Source organism: Cydia pomonella, chromosome 1 (genome assembly GCF_033807575.1).
Source record: "Cydia pomonella isolate Wapato2018A chromosome 1, ilCydPomo1, whole genome shotgun sequence".
In the NCBI taxonomy this organism is placed as follows: domain Eukaryota; kingdom Metazoa; phylum Arthropoda; class Insecta; order Lepidoptera; family Tortricidae; genus Cydia; species Cydia pomonella.
In genome coordinates this window covers 12697447-12715801 of record NC_084703.1, presented here as the reverse complement: position 1 = coordinate 12715801, position 18355 = coordinate 12697447, and the positions used below count along the sequence as shown (strand labels likewise).

The 18355-nt window shown below is 35.9% G+C and overlaps 2 protein-coding genes across 4 annotated transcripts in view; one reads left to right on the top strand and one right to left on the bottom strand.

Moving 5' to 3' along the window:
• The window catches only part of LOC133515521 (voltage-gated potassium channel subunit beta-2), a 29064-nt gene extending 26855 nt beyond the window's left edge, over positions 1 to 2209 (bottom strand). Inside the window, exon 1 of one of the 3 annotated variants that reach the window (XM_061848069.1) lies at positions 2033 to 2209. The gene's annotated coding sequence lies outside the window, so the exon portion shown is untranslated. The remainder of the gene's footprint in view (positions 1 to 2032) is intronic. The other 2 variants (XM_061848074.1, XM_061848079.1) reach the window with 2 other exon arrangements.
• Positions 2210 to 4719: 2510 nt separating this feature from the next.
• LOC133515489 (uncharacterized) lies at positions 4720 to 16691 on the top strand. The gene is made up of 11 exons (XM_061848036.1): positions 4720 to 5526; positions 8440 to 8589; positions 9378 to 9510; positions 10571 to 10733; positions 11032 to 11144; positions 11221 to 11978; positions 12379 to 12544; positions 12830 to 12993; positions 13483 to 13607; positions 14166 to 14372; positions 15469 to 16691. The coding sequence occupies exons 1-11, from the start codon at positions 5131 to 5133 to the stop codon at positions 15539 to 15541; spliced, it is 2448 nt and encodes an 815-aa protein (XP_061704020.1). The 5' UTR covers positions 4720 to 5130; the 3' UTR covers positions 15542 to 16691.
• Positions 16692 to 18355: the final 1664 nt, after the last annotated feature.

Sequence of the window (18355 nt, the reverse complement as noted above, 5' to 3'; positions counted from 1 at the left end):
CCTGGCGTCGCATAAGACCTAACGCCGAACTGTAAAAGAGTGGCTTGAAATCGAACCTATGTAATCACGGTCCTCCTACTGCTCGGCCTTTGCCTTAAATCGAAAGCGCAACTTGATAAGATGCTTTTGTTTTTCGGCCTTCGCAGGGCCCTTTATTACACTTTGACAATTAGGTCGCAGGATCGCAGCTCTGCAGCAACTCGGCCTGGCCGACACATCTGGTGTGCAAGAGACCAAAATACGCTACAAAATCGGTAATCTACGTCGAGAAAATCGGTTGGCCACAAGCCCGACAGTAAGATTTTTTGGCCATGAGCTTTGATGGCCTCCGCGTAAGGTTGGAGATGTGCTTACGTGTACTCACTCTCTTACGACCCTTCGTTATTAGATGGGTACTTGCACACGTATCAAAAAGTTTCGTGTACATAAGTACTACACTACGAATGCGATGCTGATGCAGCCTGCGCGTTTTTTTTTCCTATGATTTTGGTGCCCCCCTAGACGTGGTGCCCTAAGCAAGTGCTTATTTTGCTTAATGGTTAATCCGGCACTGAATACATCATTTGATGGGTATTTTATTTTAAACTTGTTTAAGGTACCTTAAAGAAGATATTATTATTTGTTATTAGATAATAAAGATGATTACCGGTCTGGCCTACTGGTTAGATTCCCGGTAAGGGCATTTATTTGTGTGATGAACACTGGTATTTGTTCCTGAGTTATGGGTGTTCTCTGTGTATATAAGTAGGCATTTATTTATATACGTATGTATACCGTCGCCTAGTACCTAGTGAATAGGTACCTAAATACCTTATACTATTTATGGAAAACATCTTCCGTTGAGCAGTTAATGACTTTTGCAGTACATATGGTGCTACTTTCCCGCACGCGTGCGGGAATGAGCACTTTCCGTGCATATGCCGAAACTTTAAAGAGCCATATGTACTGTAAAACGTTGTACGATACACGTGCGAATATGTAATTCGCAACTCGTGTCGATTTAAAACACTGCCTTCGGTCGTGTTTTAATTTATCGCCACTCGTTTCGAATTTCCTATTTTTTGCACTTGTATCGTAATGTACTATTTTATAACTTATTTATTATTATTATTAAAAGCGAAGGTAACTACGCTGTTTTGGTTGAGTGGGTTTCTTCATATTATAATATGAAGGTACCCTCAATTAGGGTGCGTTTCGACCAGAGATGTCAAAGGATGCTAGGGATGTGTTTGGAATGACTAACTTCGATTGTTTTCCTCGCTCAGCGTGCAGTAATTCAACACATCCTCACACATGTCTGGTTGAAACGCAGCATTATGGCCAGTTTTTTTATTTGATTCCACAAATACTTTTGGAGAATAATACCTAGCTTCCTAAAGTCCAAAATAATGGGCTCTTTCCCCCCATCTTTTGAACCAAACGTACAAAAAAATACGAAAATACTTCAGAAAATTTACTTGTCAAGAAAATTAATTTGTACATAATCGGTATAGCCATTAGGTAATAAGCTTTTCCAAAAAACTTATCTTTTTATTAAGACGACGTAAGTGCCGCGAAGCTACCCCCTTCGTCTGCTGTTTGGTTTTTTGTCTATAAGCACATAAACCCCCAATAATGCGTGGCCCGACTCGCACTTGACCTGTTTTCTATTATGATATACTGTTTATTTTGCGAAATTTAAAAGTACGTCTTTTCAATTTTTTATTTAACAGGATTGTTGCAGACTGATCTAACAAAATCTTTCTAAACTAACCGCGTTCTACATATAATTTGCCGATTTTCGTTGCTAATATCTAATATTTTTTTAATAACAGCCGACGATAAATGAACATAGGTGATATATAATAGCTAAAAAGAAAAAAACCATCGTAAAATTTGGCCCCTTTTATCTACTTAGCTAAAAATAACACCACCTATTTGATATATTTTTTTTAGTAGAGGCTTTTAATAAAGAAAACAACATACCTACATTTCAGCCCAGCTCTTGTTTTGAAACAAAAAATTGAAACCAAACATCTAAACCTATTCTTACCGGTAGGCGGATGATACGAAATCCAAAATTGGTGAGCCAGTTTTACACTATTGTCACACGAATAGTTGTCACCAAAAATTTCTGCAGTGGCTCTATGGTCAATCCACGGCGTTGACTGAATCGGGTATCTATAAACTGTGAGAATTTATTCATAGATGTTTATTTTCATGGTTATGTGCAGTGAAGTTCTATATGAAACTGTTTTGGCAACGGTCCAGAACACATCGGAGCCGAAATCTTACGATCGAGGCAAAGTAACCGAATGCTAGATTCAAGGACAAACATCAGGTATTAAACATACCGAAAGAATTTAGTAAAATTTGATTCTGGCTAAACTTTACTGTATGCAAAATTAGGTCAACCTGCTCAGCCTACTAATAGTACGAGTGGCGCTCACGGCTCTAACTGACACTGTTAGGTAGACGTTGAGGTGAAAAAGATGTACCTAAGTAGGTAGTTTTAATAAAATTTACTTACTAAAACATTACCTAGTTCATGTACTAGGTTTTCTGATAATGGTAGGTTTCACTTTCGCCCTGAGGATGCCAAGTTTAAAACCACTCTATTGTAGGTATAAGTACTCGTAACCAATAAATAAAATGGGCTACTAGTGCACGGATATTTTGTCGCTAAAATCCGCTATTGATTTTAATATTATTCTACGCACGCAAAGACAAATCAAACGACACAATGTCTCAAAATGGGGTCAGTCTCTTGGGCCACTTGCACCATACTACTAACCCGGTATTAACCGGTTAAACCGATAACCCAGTGTCAAATTGGACTGGTAACCATGGTAACTCCAGGTTTAACCGGTTAACTCCGGGTTAGTGGTTGGTGCAAGTGGCCCTTAGTGACTGGGGAACTTAAGGATAGGCTAAAGTGGCGGCAAAATTGTAGTTTTGATACAATACAACACAAATACTCTTTATTGCACACCTCAATACAAAAACAATACAAATAATACAACACCTTAAGAAGAGGTAAACAACATGCGGTCTTATCGCTAAAAAGCGATTTCTTCCAGACAACCTTTACCTTTATTTAATTCCGCTAAATAAATTTATGTCATGTCAGTAGGTGTTCCATGTGCAATAAAAGAAGTCTAGCACAGAATAAACACAAAACAAAACAATATATCATATAATGTATTATCTATTCTAATTTTTAATTATTAATACTTTCGTTGTAATTACTAGGTGTAGGTGCTAACATAGTCTAAGGAATTGTAACTAACATTTTTCTTTACCGGCCCCCGGCCAGAAATAAACGGATATTTAATTTAATTTAATATATTATATATATTTTTATATTGCATGGTTACACGTTTTTACAAAGGCAAAGGAAAAATATCAACAGACGCCAAGCAAAACCTTACTAGTTAAAGTTGTCTCGATAGAAAAAATAATACTAAAACATGTAATATTTTCATTTAATTTACATTTTAAGGCAGCGTAATTTTAGTATAAAATAACTAGTTACACCAATAGCCGAGGGATTTGACAAGCAAAATTTTAAACAGAGCTCCTAGTGTAAATTTATTCGATTTCGTGACGTGACGTACGCGTTTGCGCTAAGTCTCATTTAGTATGGGATTTAGAAACAGCGCGCCAAGCGGAAACTCATAATCCCATACAAAATAAGACTTAACGCAAACGTAACGTTACGCCATCGAATAAATTTACACTAGGGGTACAGATGTATACTTTCAGAGTTATTGAGGTAAAACGTTAAAAGCGCTCTCGCCAAATCCGGTGGCAAGTTTTGCGTGGCGCGCCCAGTCGCAGCTATGCGGTGGAAGTGGAATGATATAGCAATATCGCTTGCTTCCTCTAACGCATACTGCATACTTGACTTGGCAAGTCTCGGCACGCATGTAAATCAGCCAATATGTGTTTGATACACCATGGTAAACCCAGTTTGTCAGTAGAAAAAACAGCGAAATTCAAATTTTCTATGGAAGGACAACTCTTCGCGCCTACATTTTTTAAAGTTTAAAAAAACAACTTTATCCGTAGAAAAAAGCGCGAAATTCAAATTTTATATGGGACGATAACCCTTCGCGCCAAAATTTTTTTTAATTTACCCGTCTTTTCTTAAAAATGCCTGGCTGAAAACGTCGTGAAACTAAACTTCATAATCATGTAAATCATGTAATCTTGTCCAAATTATAGGCGTGGCTTGGGGTCGTCGCCAAAGATCAATCTCAGCCAAATTGTATAATAGAAGCCCTGAGGCGTATAGCACTCTGGATCCGATTCGCATGTCCCTCCGACGCGGGATATCGCTATAATAAACACATAGCTCGATCAAATATAGTACGGATTTGCAACCATGGACAACACGGTTGTGCTTCGGTTCGACAGTGTATTGAAACTATTATATCAAATGCTACTCAAAGGCATATTGCATTCATCATAAAACCGATCACAGTCTCGCTTGGCCATGGGTATTTGCTCAAGTATTTACACCACATTTCTTACTCAGTATCGAAATCGATATTAACGCAGCTATATTTCGCAAATAAAATAGCCAAATGTGTTTTGGCAGGCAGAGAAGCAGAAAATCTAGTTTACATTTTTATAACTGGCAACTACTCGTGTCATGTCTACACTACGTCAGAGGTTAAAAACACGAAAAAAAAATAAAAACTGTCTATGGTTGACGCCTTGATTGACGCTAGTTGTAGATTTTTCTTAAGATTTACGGTTTTATATCGTTTTAGTTCCCATTCAAACTAATTATGATCGATGTTTCAACTATTATAATTTATTTCTGAATTAATTGTACAAATGCTTTACCTCGTAATCAATTTAGAGCTTGAAGATAGTGATCGGAGCAGAAGCATACCAATTATGTGCGTCTTTTATAATTTTACATGTGCGTGAATGAAATGTCAGAAATATTACGCATTTACTTTGATTTCTTACTGTTTTGACCATGTAATGCCGCGTCAACGTGAAGATATAGTTTTGCATCACCGCGAAGCAAACCTGCAATTCAGTTGTAATGAAACGAACAAAAGTGTAGTGTCGGTAGGCAGGTTTTGACAGCCGGCAGGCTCGTCGAGAGTGACTTACGGTTGGCTTCCTATAAAAATGAACAGTCGTAGTAGTGTAAATGAAACGAATTTGGTGAATTTCTCGGCGGATCTTTCAACATTGAATCAATTGGAAACTAAAGACGGCCTGCTGAGTTTTCCTTTTGATCATATATACGCATGTCACTCTGAAAGTTCGGATCGCAGATCGACCCTTACACTCGATAAGGAGGTTGAAATTACGACACATTGTGTAGTTACTGAAGAAAAAGAATTGGTTGTCAGTAGAAGCCCAGATGTGACCAGACTCACTGAGCAGCTGTCAGCTTCTGAGGGCCAAAACAAGCGACTCAAAGACCTCCTTGTATACCACTTGGACCTCATACAACAACAGAACGAGCTGATCACTAAAAGAGACAAGTTGTACCAGGCATTAAAACAAGAGAATGACACAGTGAGTACCCTACTGGCACTGCTTATTAACTTACCATCTTACTCTGTAGCTGTCTAGTTGAATAAAAGAAATGAAAATTATCAAATACTGGCCAGGTTTCATTTATTACAACATTACCAGTGTACAAATTGTTAGTTTTAATGTGCTGTGCGAATGACTCATGTTTGTTTGGCAAGCCTATAAGATATTTTAATTCAGTAATAAAAATAGGTGTAAGTGAAATGAAATGAAATAGGTGTAATCCTTGTTATAATCTTTGTTCAATTTGCAAATTTAGAAAAAATATCATGTGAAGAATAATGTTGACAGTTAAACTGCTAGGTTATATATTTTCATTGAACTAAATAATTATTAAACTACAAAGCTAAATAACAAAAAATAAATGCATTGGAAATACTCAGTTAACATTAAATAATCTAAACACATGAGATTTTTTACATTCTTAAATGATATAGTGTTAACCTTTCGTATGCGCTTGTATTAAAAATTGCCATTTATTTAGCAACCATGACCATCTTCATGTTTCAGTTGAATTTGGTTGAATATATATGGAGCAGATCTGCTCCTAAGCATACCAAAGTTTAATAGTGACAAATGAATATTGTCTCAGTGGCAAACAACATCAACTTGTTTGCAAACAAACTATAGCGATGTAATTTTAAGTGTTATTAATAGATGGCGCTGTGCACTAACTATTGATTAACCACATGCAAAGCACTTTTTTACATTACTACTTATTTACATATAATAAGCAACAAGCTTTAATGAATTATTGCTTATTCTATGCAAATGAAGTAAATTTCTCGCAATTTATATGTATAAAATAACTTTTTTTTATAACAATTAATATATTTTTCTGCATTATCTTAATAATATCTGAGGTTGCATAATAAATAGATTTGCATATATGTATGAATGATAATATGTATAAATAAACTGCATGATTGAGACACACATTCGGCACCTTCACTAAAGAAAGATGTTTAACATGTTAACAGTCCAGTGCCCCATATATGGGTCACAATGGACTATCTCCACAAGCCTGTCCCCTTCATATGGGTCACTAATATACAACTAACACACCTAAACAAACTTAATAAAGAGATATTTTTTAATCACACTTTGGAATTCAAGTCTTCAAACTGTTAGAGAACAGGATTCAGAAAGATATTGTACTAATATGTATGTATATCTGGTGACCCATATGTGGAGTATGGAATTGTGATCAAACTTATTTGTTTGAACTTATGGGGAAATTAGAACATATTGTATGAGGACTTAATGTGTTAGATGTAGTGGAGGGATGTAGGAATGCCCGGAAACAGGCGGGCTGTCAATTGCATGTTGCATTCATTCAGCCCAGACTTGCTTAATGTGTTAACTTGATGACCATTTACTTATTCCTTTTTTTTTCAAGTTGATCTATTATTAGTCACACAGGTATAATATTCAATATATAAGATGCTAACATTCTTCAGGTTTATTACCTCTAATATTTTCCACGTAAAAGGCAGAGATATTAATACCAATTTAGGCAATTTACATGAACCTGATGGACTTTTTAACATCTCACCAAGTCTAGTACAGTCAGCTTCAATAGGAGCGGATTAAACAATGCACCAAAAGTATCTGCCGCTGTTGAATAAATTTCCAAATACCTATAACTCTACAGTATGTGTTTAAAAGTGTCTGCCTCAATCGAATTGTTCTATGTATCTCTTTTTATTAAGAGGCAACAGGAGAGGTCATTTATCCCCACAAATATACTTGACTGTTTCCTCTGTGGTTTTTGACAGAGCAATGATTTTTTCAACACAGATTACTATTATTAAGATCTGTGTTGAACTGTTTTACTTTATTTGATATTTTTGTGTCTAAAGGCACTAGTGCACTTCAAATATTCGCAAAAACGGCCTAATTTACTAGGCCACAAAGAGAAGCATGGTAATCAAAACTGACATCAATTAGCCTAAAAAGCAAAGAAGTCCGACAGATAATTTCATTACCATTTAAATCTAAAAATTTCATTAAATATGGTTAAGTTTAGCAATTCCAAAATTTGGAGGAGGAAATAGTTGAGTATGAGATTTTTTGCCTAACCTGGCATTGTCCTTATCTCACTGGTTTAAGGAGCTGCTTCTGTTAGCGAGATGGATAAATTCACCTAAAATATTTAAATGTCAGCTCCCATATCCTCTAAAGCTAAGTGTGGTATTCTACTTTTGACTCATACACTACTTTAGCTGATGGTGACTATACTCATATACTGTCTTACTTGTTATTTACCCGTCATGTTTGTATGCCTATTTTATTTATTTGTTAATTTGTTGGAATATGGGGTAACTGATGGTTGATGGGTTGAACACTTTGTATTACATAAATTTACCTGGAATAAAAATTAGAAGAGTTCACACAGATTTTGTTATGGGAAATTCTGTGTTCCTAGTGTATTGTCATGTGAAATTGAAAACAATTTGTTAAATTAGCTCTTATCATGCAAAAAAAACACATGCATTGATTTTAGGTTTGCTTTAAGCAAAACTATGGGTGGTTAAATTAACTCAACTCATGCTAACTGCAATATGATGTTTTTCGCATTTGATATTCTCATGCATTCACTATCTTTCTCTCTCTCAGTCCCTGAGAAAATTGATAAGAAAACCATATAATGCAGTAACAGTACAAGGTATCCTACACCTAAAAATTATAAAAAATTGTTGTTAAAGCAATTGTTAGTAAAAATGCATTAAATTCATACATTGTGATGATCTTTCACAAAAGCATAACATGGGCAAATCAAATGAGTAAACTATTTCATCAATCTAAGTGAAAATTTTTACTATGATCAAATTGAATTAAATGAATTTAATATTAATTAAATGTGTGTACAAATGAGTATTAAATCATTTTCAGCTTAAGTCGAAGCTGAGTCGCATGGACAGGCGGCTGACAGTTAATCAGAGACACTTTGCTAACCCCCCACCTCTGGTGCATGTGCCTTCCTCCAGCGTGACCAGTGTGACTTCAACCATTGTCAAAAGTGAACCTAGTCCACCATCACAGGTATTACATTAATATACTCTTTTTAATTAAATTAAAACTATAACAGTATAGAAACTGGCAATGTTTGAAATTTGACAATGATATTCATAATCATCTTAAATATGAAAGATTTTTTACAGAATAGTTTAGTATTTTTAATGGACATTGTTTATAAACTTAAGAATCACAGAAACCTAGCCATCCATTGCTAGAAATTGTAATACATAGATATTAGGATGAGTAGAAGTTATGTATACAGAACTACTCTAAGGTACCTGCACCCAGACCCATCATTATTTTTTATTTTCTTATGAACTTGCAGTCTTGTAAACTTAGACAAAAAATGTTAGACATTCACACTTTTAAAAGTATGACATTGTGAAAGTAGGCAAGCTTAAGAACCATGCCTTTTTATTTCTAGCAACGAAAACTAGTACTAGACATAGATATATGTTATGTAAATGTTCATGCTCAGTTTCTGTCATTAGGCGGGTCCACACTGAGCGAGCATACGCGCGAGGCAATTTCCTCGCGCACAAAACAGCCAGGGTAGAGTAGACGTGCCTCGGCCGAAGCACCTACCCTGGCCGTTTTGTGTGGCAGTGTGGACTCGCCATTTAATATTCTGCTGTTAACTATTTTTTAGGTATTTAATGAACTCTCATTGTTCTACTGTACGCTAAATTCTGATTGATTTGTATTTTGACGTAATGAACTAATGAAATATGAGTTAGTTATGTATATGAACAAATTTTCTTGCATGTTGAAGTAGTAACCAGTAATTAATAATTATTACGGTGTATTTTCAGATAATGCTTAATAGTTTTACGGAGCTCCTGTTGACAGATAGTAGAACAAATTCCTTTATATTCGAAAGTGATATTAACAAAGCAAAACCTTTTGCCCAGGAGCCTTTTGAAATTGCCAGGACTTCAGAAGCAGGTAAGGCACTCTGTTTAAGATAAGTATATTTGGGCTAATTAAAAACTGCAGAAGAGGTAAACAAATAATAATATTCTTTATTGTGCACAACGAAAACATGATTAAATACTACAGCAATAAAAAACTAAGCAACAACAGGCGGTCTTATCGCCTTATGTTATATGAATAGTTTAGTTTTTGTCTTATATTATATTAATAGTTCTTTTTTAATATAATTGAGTAATATGACTGTCAAGATGTACAACTTCAGGATAATTATACACATTATTACTAATCGATCTTAATATTTATATGCTTGCTTACCTATAGGAAAATAGCAAGGTGTATATTTATTTAATATGTAAAAAGTTCAATAAATTACTAACGCTAACCACATGTAGTCTACGTTAGATATATTTAAACTTACATGTACTCAACCTACACAGTAATATCCTTACTTAACATACATAATGCATGTTGACTCGGTGTTCTTTATTGTGATTGATTATTTACAATTTTTTCTACTCCTGATTGTGGTTAGTAAAAGAACGAAATAACTAAAAATATTTTTGACTGTGAATAATATACGAAACTGGTTAAAATGCGTAAGAAATAGTGAAAAGATATATTTTATACGAGCCAAACGTAATGAATATATAGTTCCTGTCATCCACGATGACGCGCAGATTTGTCTAATCTAACCTTTAATAACATGACAATGATTGACACGATCTATAGGTATGGTAACAGTACGGGCATAGAAACATAACAAACTAGGTATAGGTGCCGGCATCGGCAGGAGTTGAGGTCAATATACACGCAGCTATATGGAGTACTTATTGCAGAAAGGGGAGTGAATTAACGACTGAGTGTTCTGTGTGACCTCAACTCTGGTGCCGATACCTTTATAATGTTAGTGCATTTCCTTAGGCCTTTTGTGTTAAAATTTAATTCTTAACTGTATGTTCTATCATATCAGATTCATTCATGATAGATACGCACTTTCTTTTATTTACATGATCATTGTTTGTTATTGATTTATTTCACAAACATTTCTTAGGCTGACTAACACTTTTTACAGATGTAATTAGCTATTTACCAGATAATTTGGGCGTCCCAACACTCCTGGACACAAACCTCAGCTGCGAAAACTTCACAATGATTGAAAGTAAGCGTTCGTTTGTCAAAAAAGAAATAAAGACTGAAAACCGGCCTGAACCACTGTACACGGTTACATCAAATAGGTGAGTATTATTATTCTTAAGCATAGATACAAAACTTAGCAAGTGATGTTGGTATGTGTTAAAAGAAGAACTTAGTGGATTTCGCCCCAAAATTGAAATATGCGATAATTATTTGGTTATTCTTTTAAATAAGTGAAATCATTTTTTAAGCATATACATATTTAATTTTATAAAGTAAAAATGTAAAAAAAGACATTGTCTATCTTTGAACACATTGCGTGTTTGAATGGTACCTAAGACGATTCATTTTTAGAGACACTGTTTGCACCATTATTAAATACCTTATTATATTCCACAGTGGAAATCCGGTTATACAAAGAATACAGAGGAATAGAAGAAGAACTACTTCTGGAATTAGCAGCTTAAATCGAATGAAAAGTCCTGGAGTTAAAGTAGAGCCTGTAGAAAGTGGTAAGTAATACTGACCTCGCGTTATTTCTTGTAAAGTTTAATTACCACACTATTTAACACTTTATTTATTTTCTAGCAAAAGTATTGGAAGAAGGAAAGCCATTAGAGCGTAATTTTAGTGTAAATAAAAAATCGAAAATGATCAATACATACGGGAAATCCAAAAGTAATTTTAAGAGAGCCAATCAATTCGGATCCTTGTCGGACCGGCTGCAGCTGATCGACACCACGCCCACGGGCGAGGACCCCTACCAGCTGGGTGAGGCCGACATGCGCGAGCAGTCGCCCATCCCCAAGCTCATGCTGCAGAAGACCAACCACGGCCGCATCAAGATCTGCACCGAGACTGTGGCCGGCGGCCCCGCGCCCTCGCGCCGCATCTATGAGCCGCCGCCCGACGCCGCCAAACTCACCAACAAGTTAAAGCTGGACAATCGGTACAACCTCACCAACACCAATTATATGCACCCATCCGAATTGAAGGCGGAAACGTCGCCAAAGACGCTCATCGTTGTCGAACCTGATTTAGATATAGTTAAAACGGAGCCGGAGATCGATTGGCGGATGTATAATCCAAACAAGCCCGGCAACGAGACGAGCCTGTGTGACTTTTCCTATGGGGAGAACCCCAATAATTTAGCATCTAATATTTTGCCCTCGTTGGACGCCGTTGAATTTCAAGATTTATTTTCTTCGGATCCATCTTTGAACTTGGACAGCCTGAATCCAATAGACTTTAGCCCTACTACTTCTACTACCGACAAGAGCTCACCCGATAAATCCAAAAGACGAGCGGGTCGAACTACTAGTCTCGTGGGACCTAATACATCAATGGTAGGTATCAATTATATTATTACATAGTTATAATTTTCGTTATTTCCTTTTTTTTCTCTTTAATATTATTTTTACCTCTAAACGGCTAGGCTCAAGCTACGCAAAACAAATGCCATAATGAATCTAGTCCCGCTGCGAGGCCATTGCGATTCATGACCGCGCACACAGAGGTATTCACCGCGAATCAGTTAAATGTCAAATGCTCCGCGAATTTCTGAATTCGACACCCACTAAGTCGGAATCCTCCGAGCTCCGCTCTTGGATCGAAGTATATATCGAAGGATCCAGCGCTCTTAACATTTGTGCTTATTTGTGCGTATTGGCTGATCGGTCCATGCCGAGCTATTAGTGTAATTCTTTACTTGTACTGGAACTAATTATTTTTGTTAATGAATTTTAGGAAGAAGTAACAGTGACGAGTAAACGAGGAGGGGACAGCAAACGTGGTAGAAAACGAGCCCTTTCCACCGGACTACTCAAAACGAAACGTGAAAATCCTCCGAAAGGTCCCGCCATACTCCCACCGACCAGTACAGCCTCCAAACCAAAGTTAGTTAAGGGAAAATGTAAGTAAACAATTTTGAAACTCCTTAAAAGTTTTTGGTTTTTAATTTTTATACGTATTGATGAAATAAGTAAACAATTTTGAAACTCCTCAAAAGTTTTTGGTTTTACTTTTAAGTATTGGTGAAATAAGTATTTGTGAAAAATTTGGTGCCATGGCTAATGATCATCATGATCCTAGTAAATATGTTAACTCAATGGTATTGAACATTTTAAGCTCAAGTATATAAAACAAATCAGTAAACACGAAAACAGTTCACGTGCATAGCAATCATTTACATCTCCAGCCGCTTGCCGTGGTAAGAAATCGCCGCTGCCAGGCATGGTGACCAAGAAACCGTACCATACGCTAGTGGGCGATCCGGACATCTCGTGGTACCTCGGATTGGACCCCGAGGTCAAGCCTGAGGACGTGGATCCTCCCGCTGACAGCAAAGTTTCGACTGTAGAGGTATTTTTTAGATGTCGCTACTTTCACTCTTAAGCGACGATCTTTCGCTTGCCATTTCCCATCACTTGGGATCGGCGCTGCATCTCTTTTTCCTCCATACCTCTCCCGTGATCATCTAATGATACAATATATAAATACATAGTCCCTTTTTATTGCTTAGTAAAATGTAAACACAATATAAAAACCACTAGATTTGGTAATCAGGTCAATGATATGCTAAGTAATATTTTGTATCTATTCTAAGACTTGTTAAGTTCGATGAAATAGAAATAATTTTCAATGGATTTTTTCTTCTTGTGGCTGGGTCTTCGGAGGTTCTAGAATATCCCCTGATATTTATTTATTAATAAGCATCCATGACTCGAGATCGAAAACAAATAGTGGCCCTTACTCGGATTGATTGAACTCGATTTCTTCATTAGTAGGATCAATACCAGTGCCATCCCTCGTTATTTAGTACCTGTTTTTGACTTTTATTGTACAATTTAGGTGCCACGATGGAGAGAAAAGCCCTACACCAGCACGTACACCCTAGAGGGGACAGAGAATTTAGATGACAAGGTTTTTGAAAAACGCCACCAAAAATTAGAAGCCGAGGAGAGACGACAGCTCAGGTAAACAGTGATTTGTTTAGTATTTTGAAGTTTTTGGAATTGACGTTTTCCCGTTTCGTTTCGAGGAGATGTTGGTAATATCCTATAAATACCTTGCAATCCAAGCAACACCACATTATGACATAAGAATGATCGATGCATATAAAGTTCTCCCATTTGTACACAAATTGTGTTCTAAGCTATTTCGGGTAGGAATTTAACAGATGAAGAAAGTGCTATATCTAGAGGAAATAACACGGCTCTGCTAATGTACTGACAACTTTGCTTCGAGCCCATGCATGCAAAAGTTCCCTAAAGAAAAGACTATATATATGATTTTGACAATGTTAAACATCAGATCTACACGAGTAAAAGTTAATTAAATATTTGTTTTTTCACTAGACGAACTCCACTGTATGGGGCTAGTAATGATATTGACAAGCCGTATGAGTCCTTGATAAGCCGTCTTGACATTCGAGTGGTCTGTATCTATGGTAAAACTTAGGTTTTTACAAAAACGATGGCAGTTAATGCGTTCAATCAGTCACAAAAGTATTATTTTATGATTGTATGTCGTAGATGGCACATGAGGCGTATCCGCGAGCAGCGGCACGTGGAGCGGCTGCGGCAGCGGCAGCGCGACCCTTGGGGCAGCGCGTCGCCCGCGCAGCCGCCCGCCACCTTCACGATCTGGCCGCACACGCAGCGCGACGCGCGCTTCATCGAGATCACCGACACGTTGCCCGTCATGGCTTTCGGCGAGATACTCCCTGCCATACCGCCGGCGTAAGTGCATGCGTGTTTTCTACGAAGCAGTATAGATTAAACCCTCACCTCCCAGCCCTTTGACATATCAAAAACATCTTAAGTTTCTAGCGGTTTTTGAATTTTCATGTTTTCTGTAGTTTATACTTCACTGGTCTGTACAGCACGGACCGAGTACTTCGACTAAAAACTGTGACCGAAAGAGGACTCAACCTAGAGATTTAGACCTCGTTTTGATTAATGTCTCGGCCACTTAACTCACGCTTCGAGCAGTGTACACCGATTTATAACTTGTAGTCCCACGTCCAACAAAAAAAATGTGCAGATGTCGGGTAAAAAAAAGTGACGACGCGACAGATCTAAGCATGTTTGCTAAGAGTTGCGCCCGGGCGGACCATCGCCGGCGAGCAAAAAGATATTAGTTATTTTTTTATTACTGAAATCATTTTTTACGTTTAGACTTCGGCAGGTGGCGCTTCAGGCGGGTTTTTGAATTGACGCTAAAATATTTATTATTACTTTTTCCTTGTCGTTATATGATACTAGGTAAGTATACAAATATGCTCTCAAATATATCGTCAGAATTTTTGTAACACCTTGTATAATGATCATAGGTGCCTATTACATACATATTAAATACTTACCATTCTAATGTTTGTACCGGAATAAAAATAATCAAGGAATTTATAAAGGCCTTGGCACAGCCCTGCGGCCGAACTTTTGAATTTAAAACAAGAATCATATATTCTCTACTTGTTGTGAGTTGGACTACTGGGTTTAAAAAGAGCCAGATAGCATCTACCTAGCACGACCACGACCCCGGTGTCACAATGCCTAAACCGTATGAGTACAATTTTTATTTATTTGTACCGTAAATGAAATTACAAAATCTTCCGTGCTCATGCTGTATAGCATCACACCACGATGGTAGTTTTTTTTTATAATCGTGATATGTTTGCAAACGACAAAACTAAATCCCCCCCGTCGTATTGCTTAAATAAAATTCCACCACAAAAACCCTGTAGACGATAATCCAACGACCTAAATATTATAACGTGAATCACGACAAGTGACTATTTCAATATGATTTAATAATATACTTTTTTCTACGTTTCAGAGACTTCGTGTTACCTTGGGTGAGGTCTTCAAAGGCTTTGAAGAGATCTAAAAGATCCAAAACATTGCATTGAAGTGTTAGACTTTTAAAGGGTGTTGATAAACGTTTATTGCGTTATGAATTTGTAAAGACAAGGAGTCCTACTTTAAGCATACAATGTATGATGGAAATGTTATGATTTAATCAGAGCTCACTATGACCGGTCATTGTAAAGATAACAGCGCAGCAAGTTCGTAACTCGTGTGGGTTCTCTAAATCTAAATATGATATCGATGGTTTGTCACTTATCTTTTATGTTCACAATTTTGTCATTAAATATAGCGACTTATTATGCTGCAATGTGAAACTGTCTTTATTGACAAAATGTTAAGCGTACAATGTTCATGTTTTAAACCATAGAGAAGGTCTTTGGGTACAATAATTTTCTAATAAATTGCTTGCCTACACAATCGGTGAGGTACTTGCGTAGCGCAATAACGGAAAGTTTCCATACGTTTGAATGTTATCGTTCGCTTGTAGTTATTACTCGTCGTAATTTTAATAAGGGTGATTATTGTACCGAAATAGTTATCTTGAATAATGCTTTAATTTTGGTACGGACTGAGTAATAAATAGATCTTAGTTAAAGGATATTGGGTGTATAGAGTACCTGTATAGGGCTCGGGAGGAAACCGAAATGATTAATAAGGCCTTTTTATTATGACTTATTGCATAATTTGATGAATTTAGTGATGTTGAGTGGCAACATCACTAAAGTCTTCAAATTATGCAATAGGTCATAAACAATATAGTGATATTGTTTTTATATTTTGTTTCTTATGGCCTCAGGAATGCATTAAAATCTTTCAGGTTCGTCCCGAGTCCCAGTACGTGTAATGTCATACGAATATCTTGGTATTATCACCAGGCATCGGAGTTTTTTATCGCACGTTAAGACTAATAGCGAGCTATGGAGTCGACATTAGCAATAAAATTCATACTCATACTCATTCATCTATTTAATTAGTGATTTTAATTTTACAAGGACAAGGATGTTTGTAAACGATCTTTTAATTATGTCTTTCAGGACATAATTAAAGGATCGTTATAAATATTACAAATAAGAGCAATGACCATTTTTTGTATTGATTAATTTATATTCATAATATTTTTACCTCTTTTAATATACATATTGTTTTTTTTTTTAATTTAATGAAATTTCGTAATATAATCAACACAAAAAATGGTAATTATTCTTATTTTTAATATTTATATGTTCAAAGATAAAATTAATGGATAGTATATAACTCGTCTAAGTTCTAGTACTTGATTATAAAAATTTAAAATCACTTATTAAATAGATGAATGAGTATGAATATGAGTTGAATTGTATTGCTAATGTCGACTCCATAGCTCGTTATTAGTCTTACCGTGTGATAAAAACTCCAATGCCTGATTATCACGTTTACTGCATTCTTGTTAAGAAGTACGGTGCGCTGTGAGAGGTATTTGCGAGTTGTGTAGGCCTTTTTCCATCTGAAGTGGATATTGGGATACTGTCATGACATGTAAATATAGCCACATTATGCAATTATTACCTACTATAAGGTTTGAAAGGGAAATAAGTTATACGAGGCCATTTCACTTTAACAAAATTATTTTTATGAATTAAAAAATATAAAAGCGCTATTTTCCTGTAGTCAAATAAGTTATCTCGTTTAATGACAACTTGATAAGTGCCCTAATAAGCAGAGTTCTTTTACAGTATTATCCTGAAACCATATTGATTGAATCATACCTCAATGGTAGGTTATGTAGGCACAGGCCAAGTTCAAAATATATTAACGTTGGGAACGTCCCCGCTAAGAGTGATAGTTGCACGGGTCCTCATCAGTGGAACTTGATTATAGTATAATAAATTATCTACTAAAAACATATTAGCTAACCAACCAAATACCTATGTATCAAACTTTGATTCTTGACTGAAATGAGCAGATCCCGTATGTTTGGTGACGTAATTTTGACATAACTGTTGTACGAACGATACAATACTAGGAATATAAGCTACCGATTTTTTTAACTAGAAGTTAGTTGACGACCGAACCGGTAAAGCTTTCATAGCGCAAAAAACTTGAATACCTACATACTTATTTTGAGTCAATAATTTATAGAAAGCCATAATCCGCTCTAAAAGTAGGGAATGCAATCTCGATCTCGTTACTTCGAGATCTCGCGAGATCCCGCATGAATTTTCGAGATTCAATCTTATGGACAGGAAATTTAGATATTTGCATTATTATTTTCGAGATTTCGAACGAGATTGAAAGATTGATCCGTATGTATTACTTTGTTTTGACTTTAGATTCATGTGTTTTCAGGCAGTGCTATTGTGTGTAGCTGGCTTTACTTAGCGTATCCACAATTATTTATATATTTTTTGGCTTACCCTATATTTTTTGCACCTAAGTTGCTCAGTACTCCTTGAAAAAATATTTAAAATAATTATAACCACTTTTACTTTCATGCAAATTAGAGCTATATATTTCTGGTATTTTTCTTTTATTTTATTTATTTTATTTTATTGTTTTTAAGGGATAACAAACAACTATACAAATACAATCTACAAATGGTGTTATATTATAAGTGTTGTTTTTATGTACAGCCAACAACGTTATCCACAAGTTACTTATACACATAAAGTTGAAGAAGGTAGGACAGATATACAATTTTACTATGCTAATTTCTTTCTTATTATATACAAGTGTTTTTTTTATTATTAATAATTGATTTAATTTGTTGTTTTTATTGCCAAAATATAACATAACGTACTCTAAATAAGTAGCATACACGGAATACTTAGAGAGTTTTGATCAAAATAACACATTTGTAGTTACTTTGTCTAATTTCG

Bases quoted from the DNA above. Each gene is read 5' to 3' on its own strand.
- LOC133515489 (XM_061848036.1), top strand. From the start codon at position 5,131: ATGAACAGTCGTAGTAGTGTAAATGAAACGAATTTGGTGAATTTCTCG. The intron at 8,590-9,377 runs GTATTACATTAA...GTGTATTTTCAG, and splicing joins AACCTAGTCCACCATCACAG to ATAATGCTTAATAGTTTTAC. The intron at 14,373-15,468 runs GTAAGTGCATGC...TCTACGTTTCAG, and splicing joins CTCCCTGCCATACCGCCGGC to AGACTTCGTGTTACCTTGGG.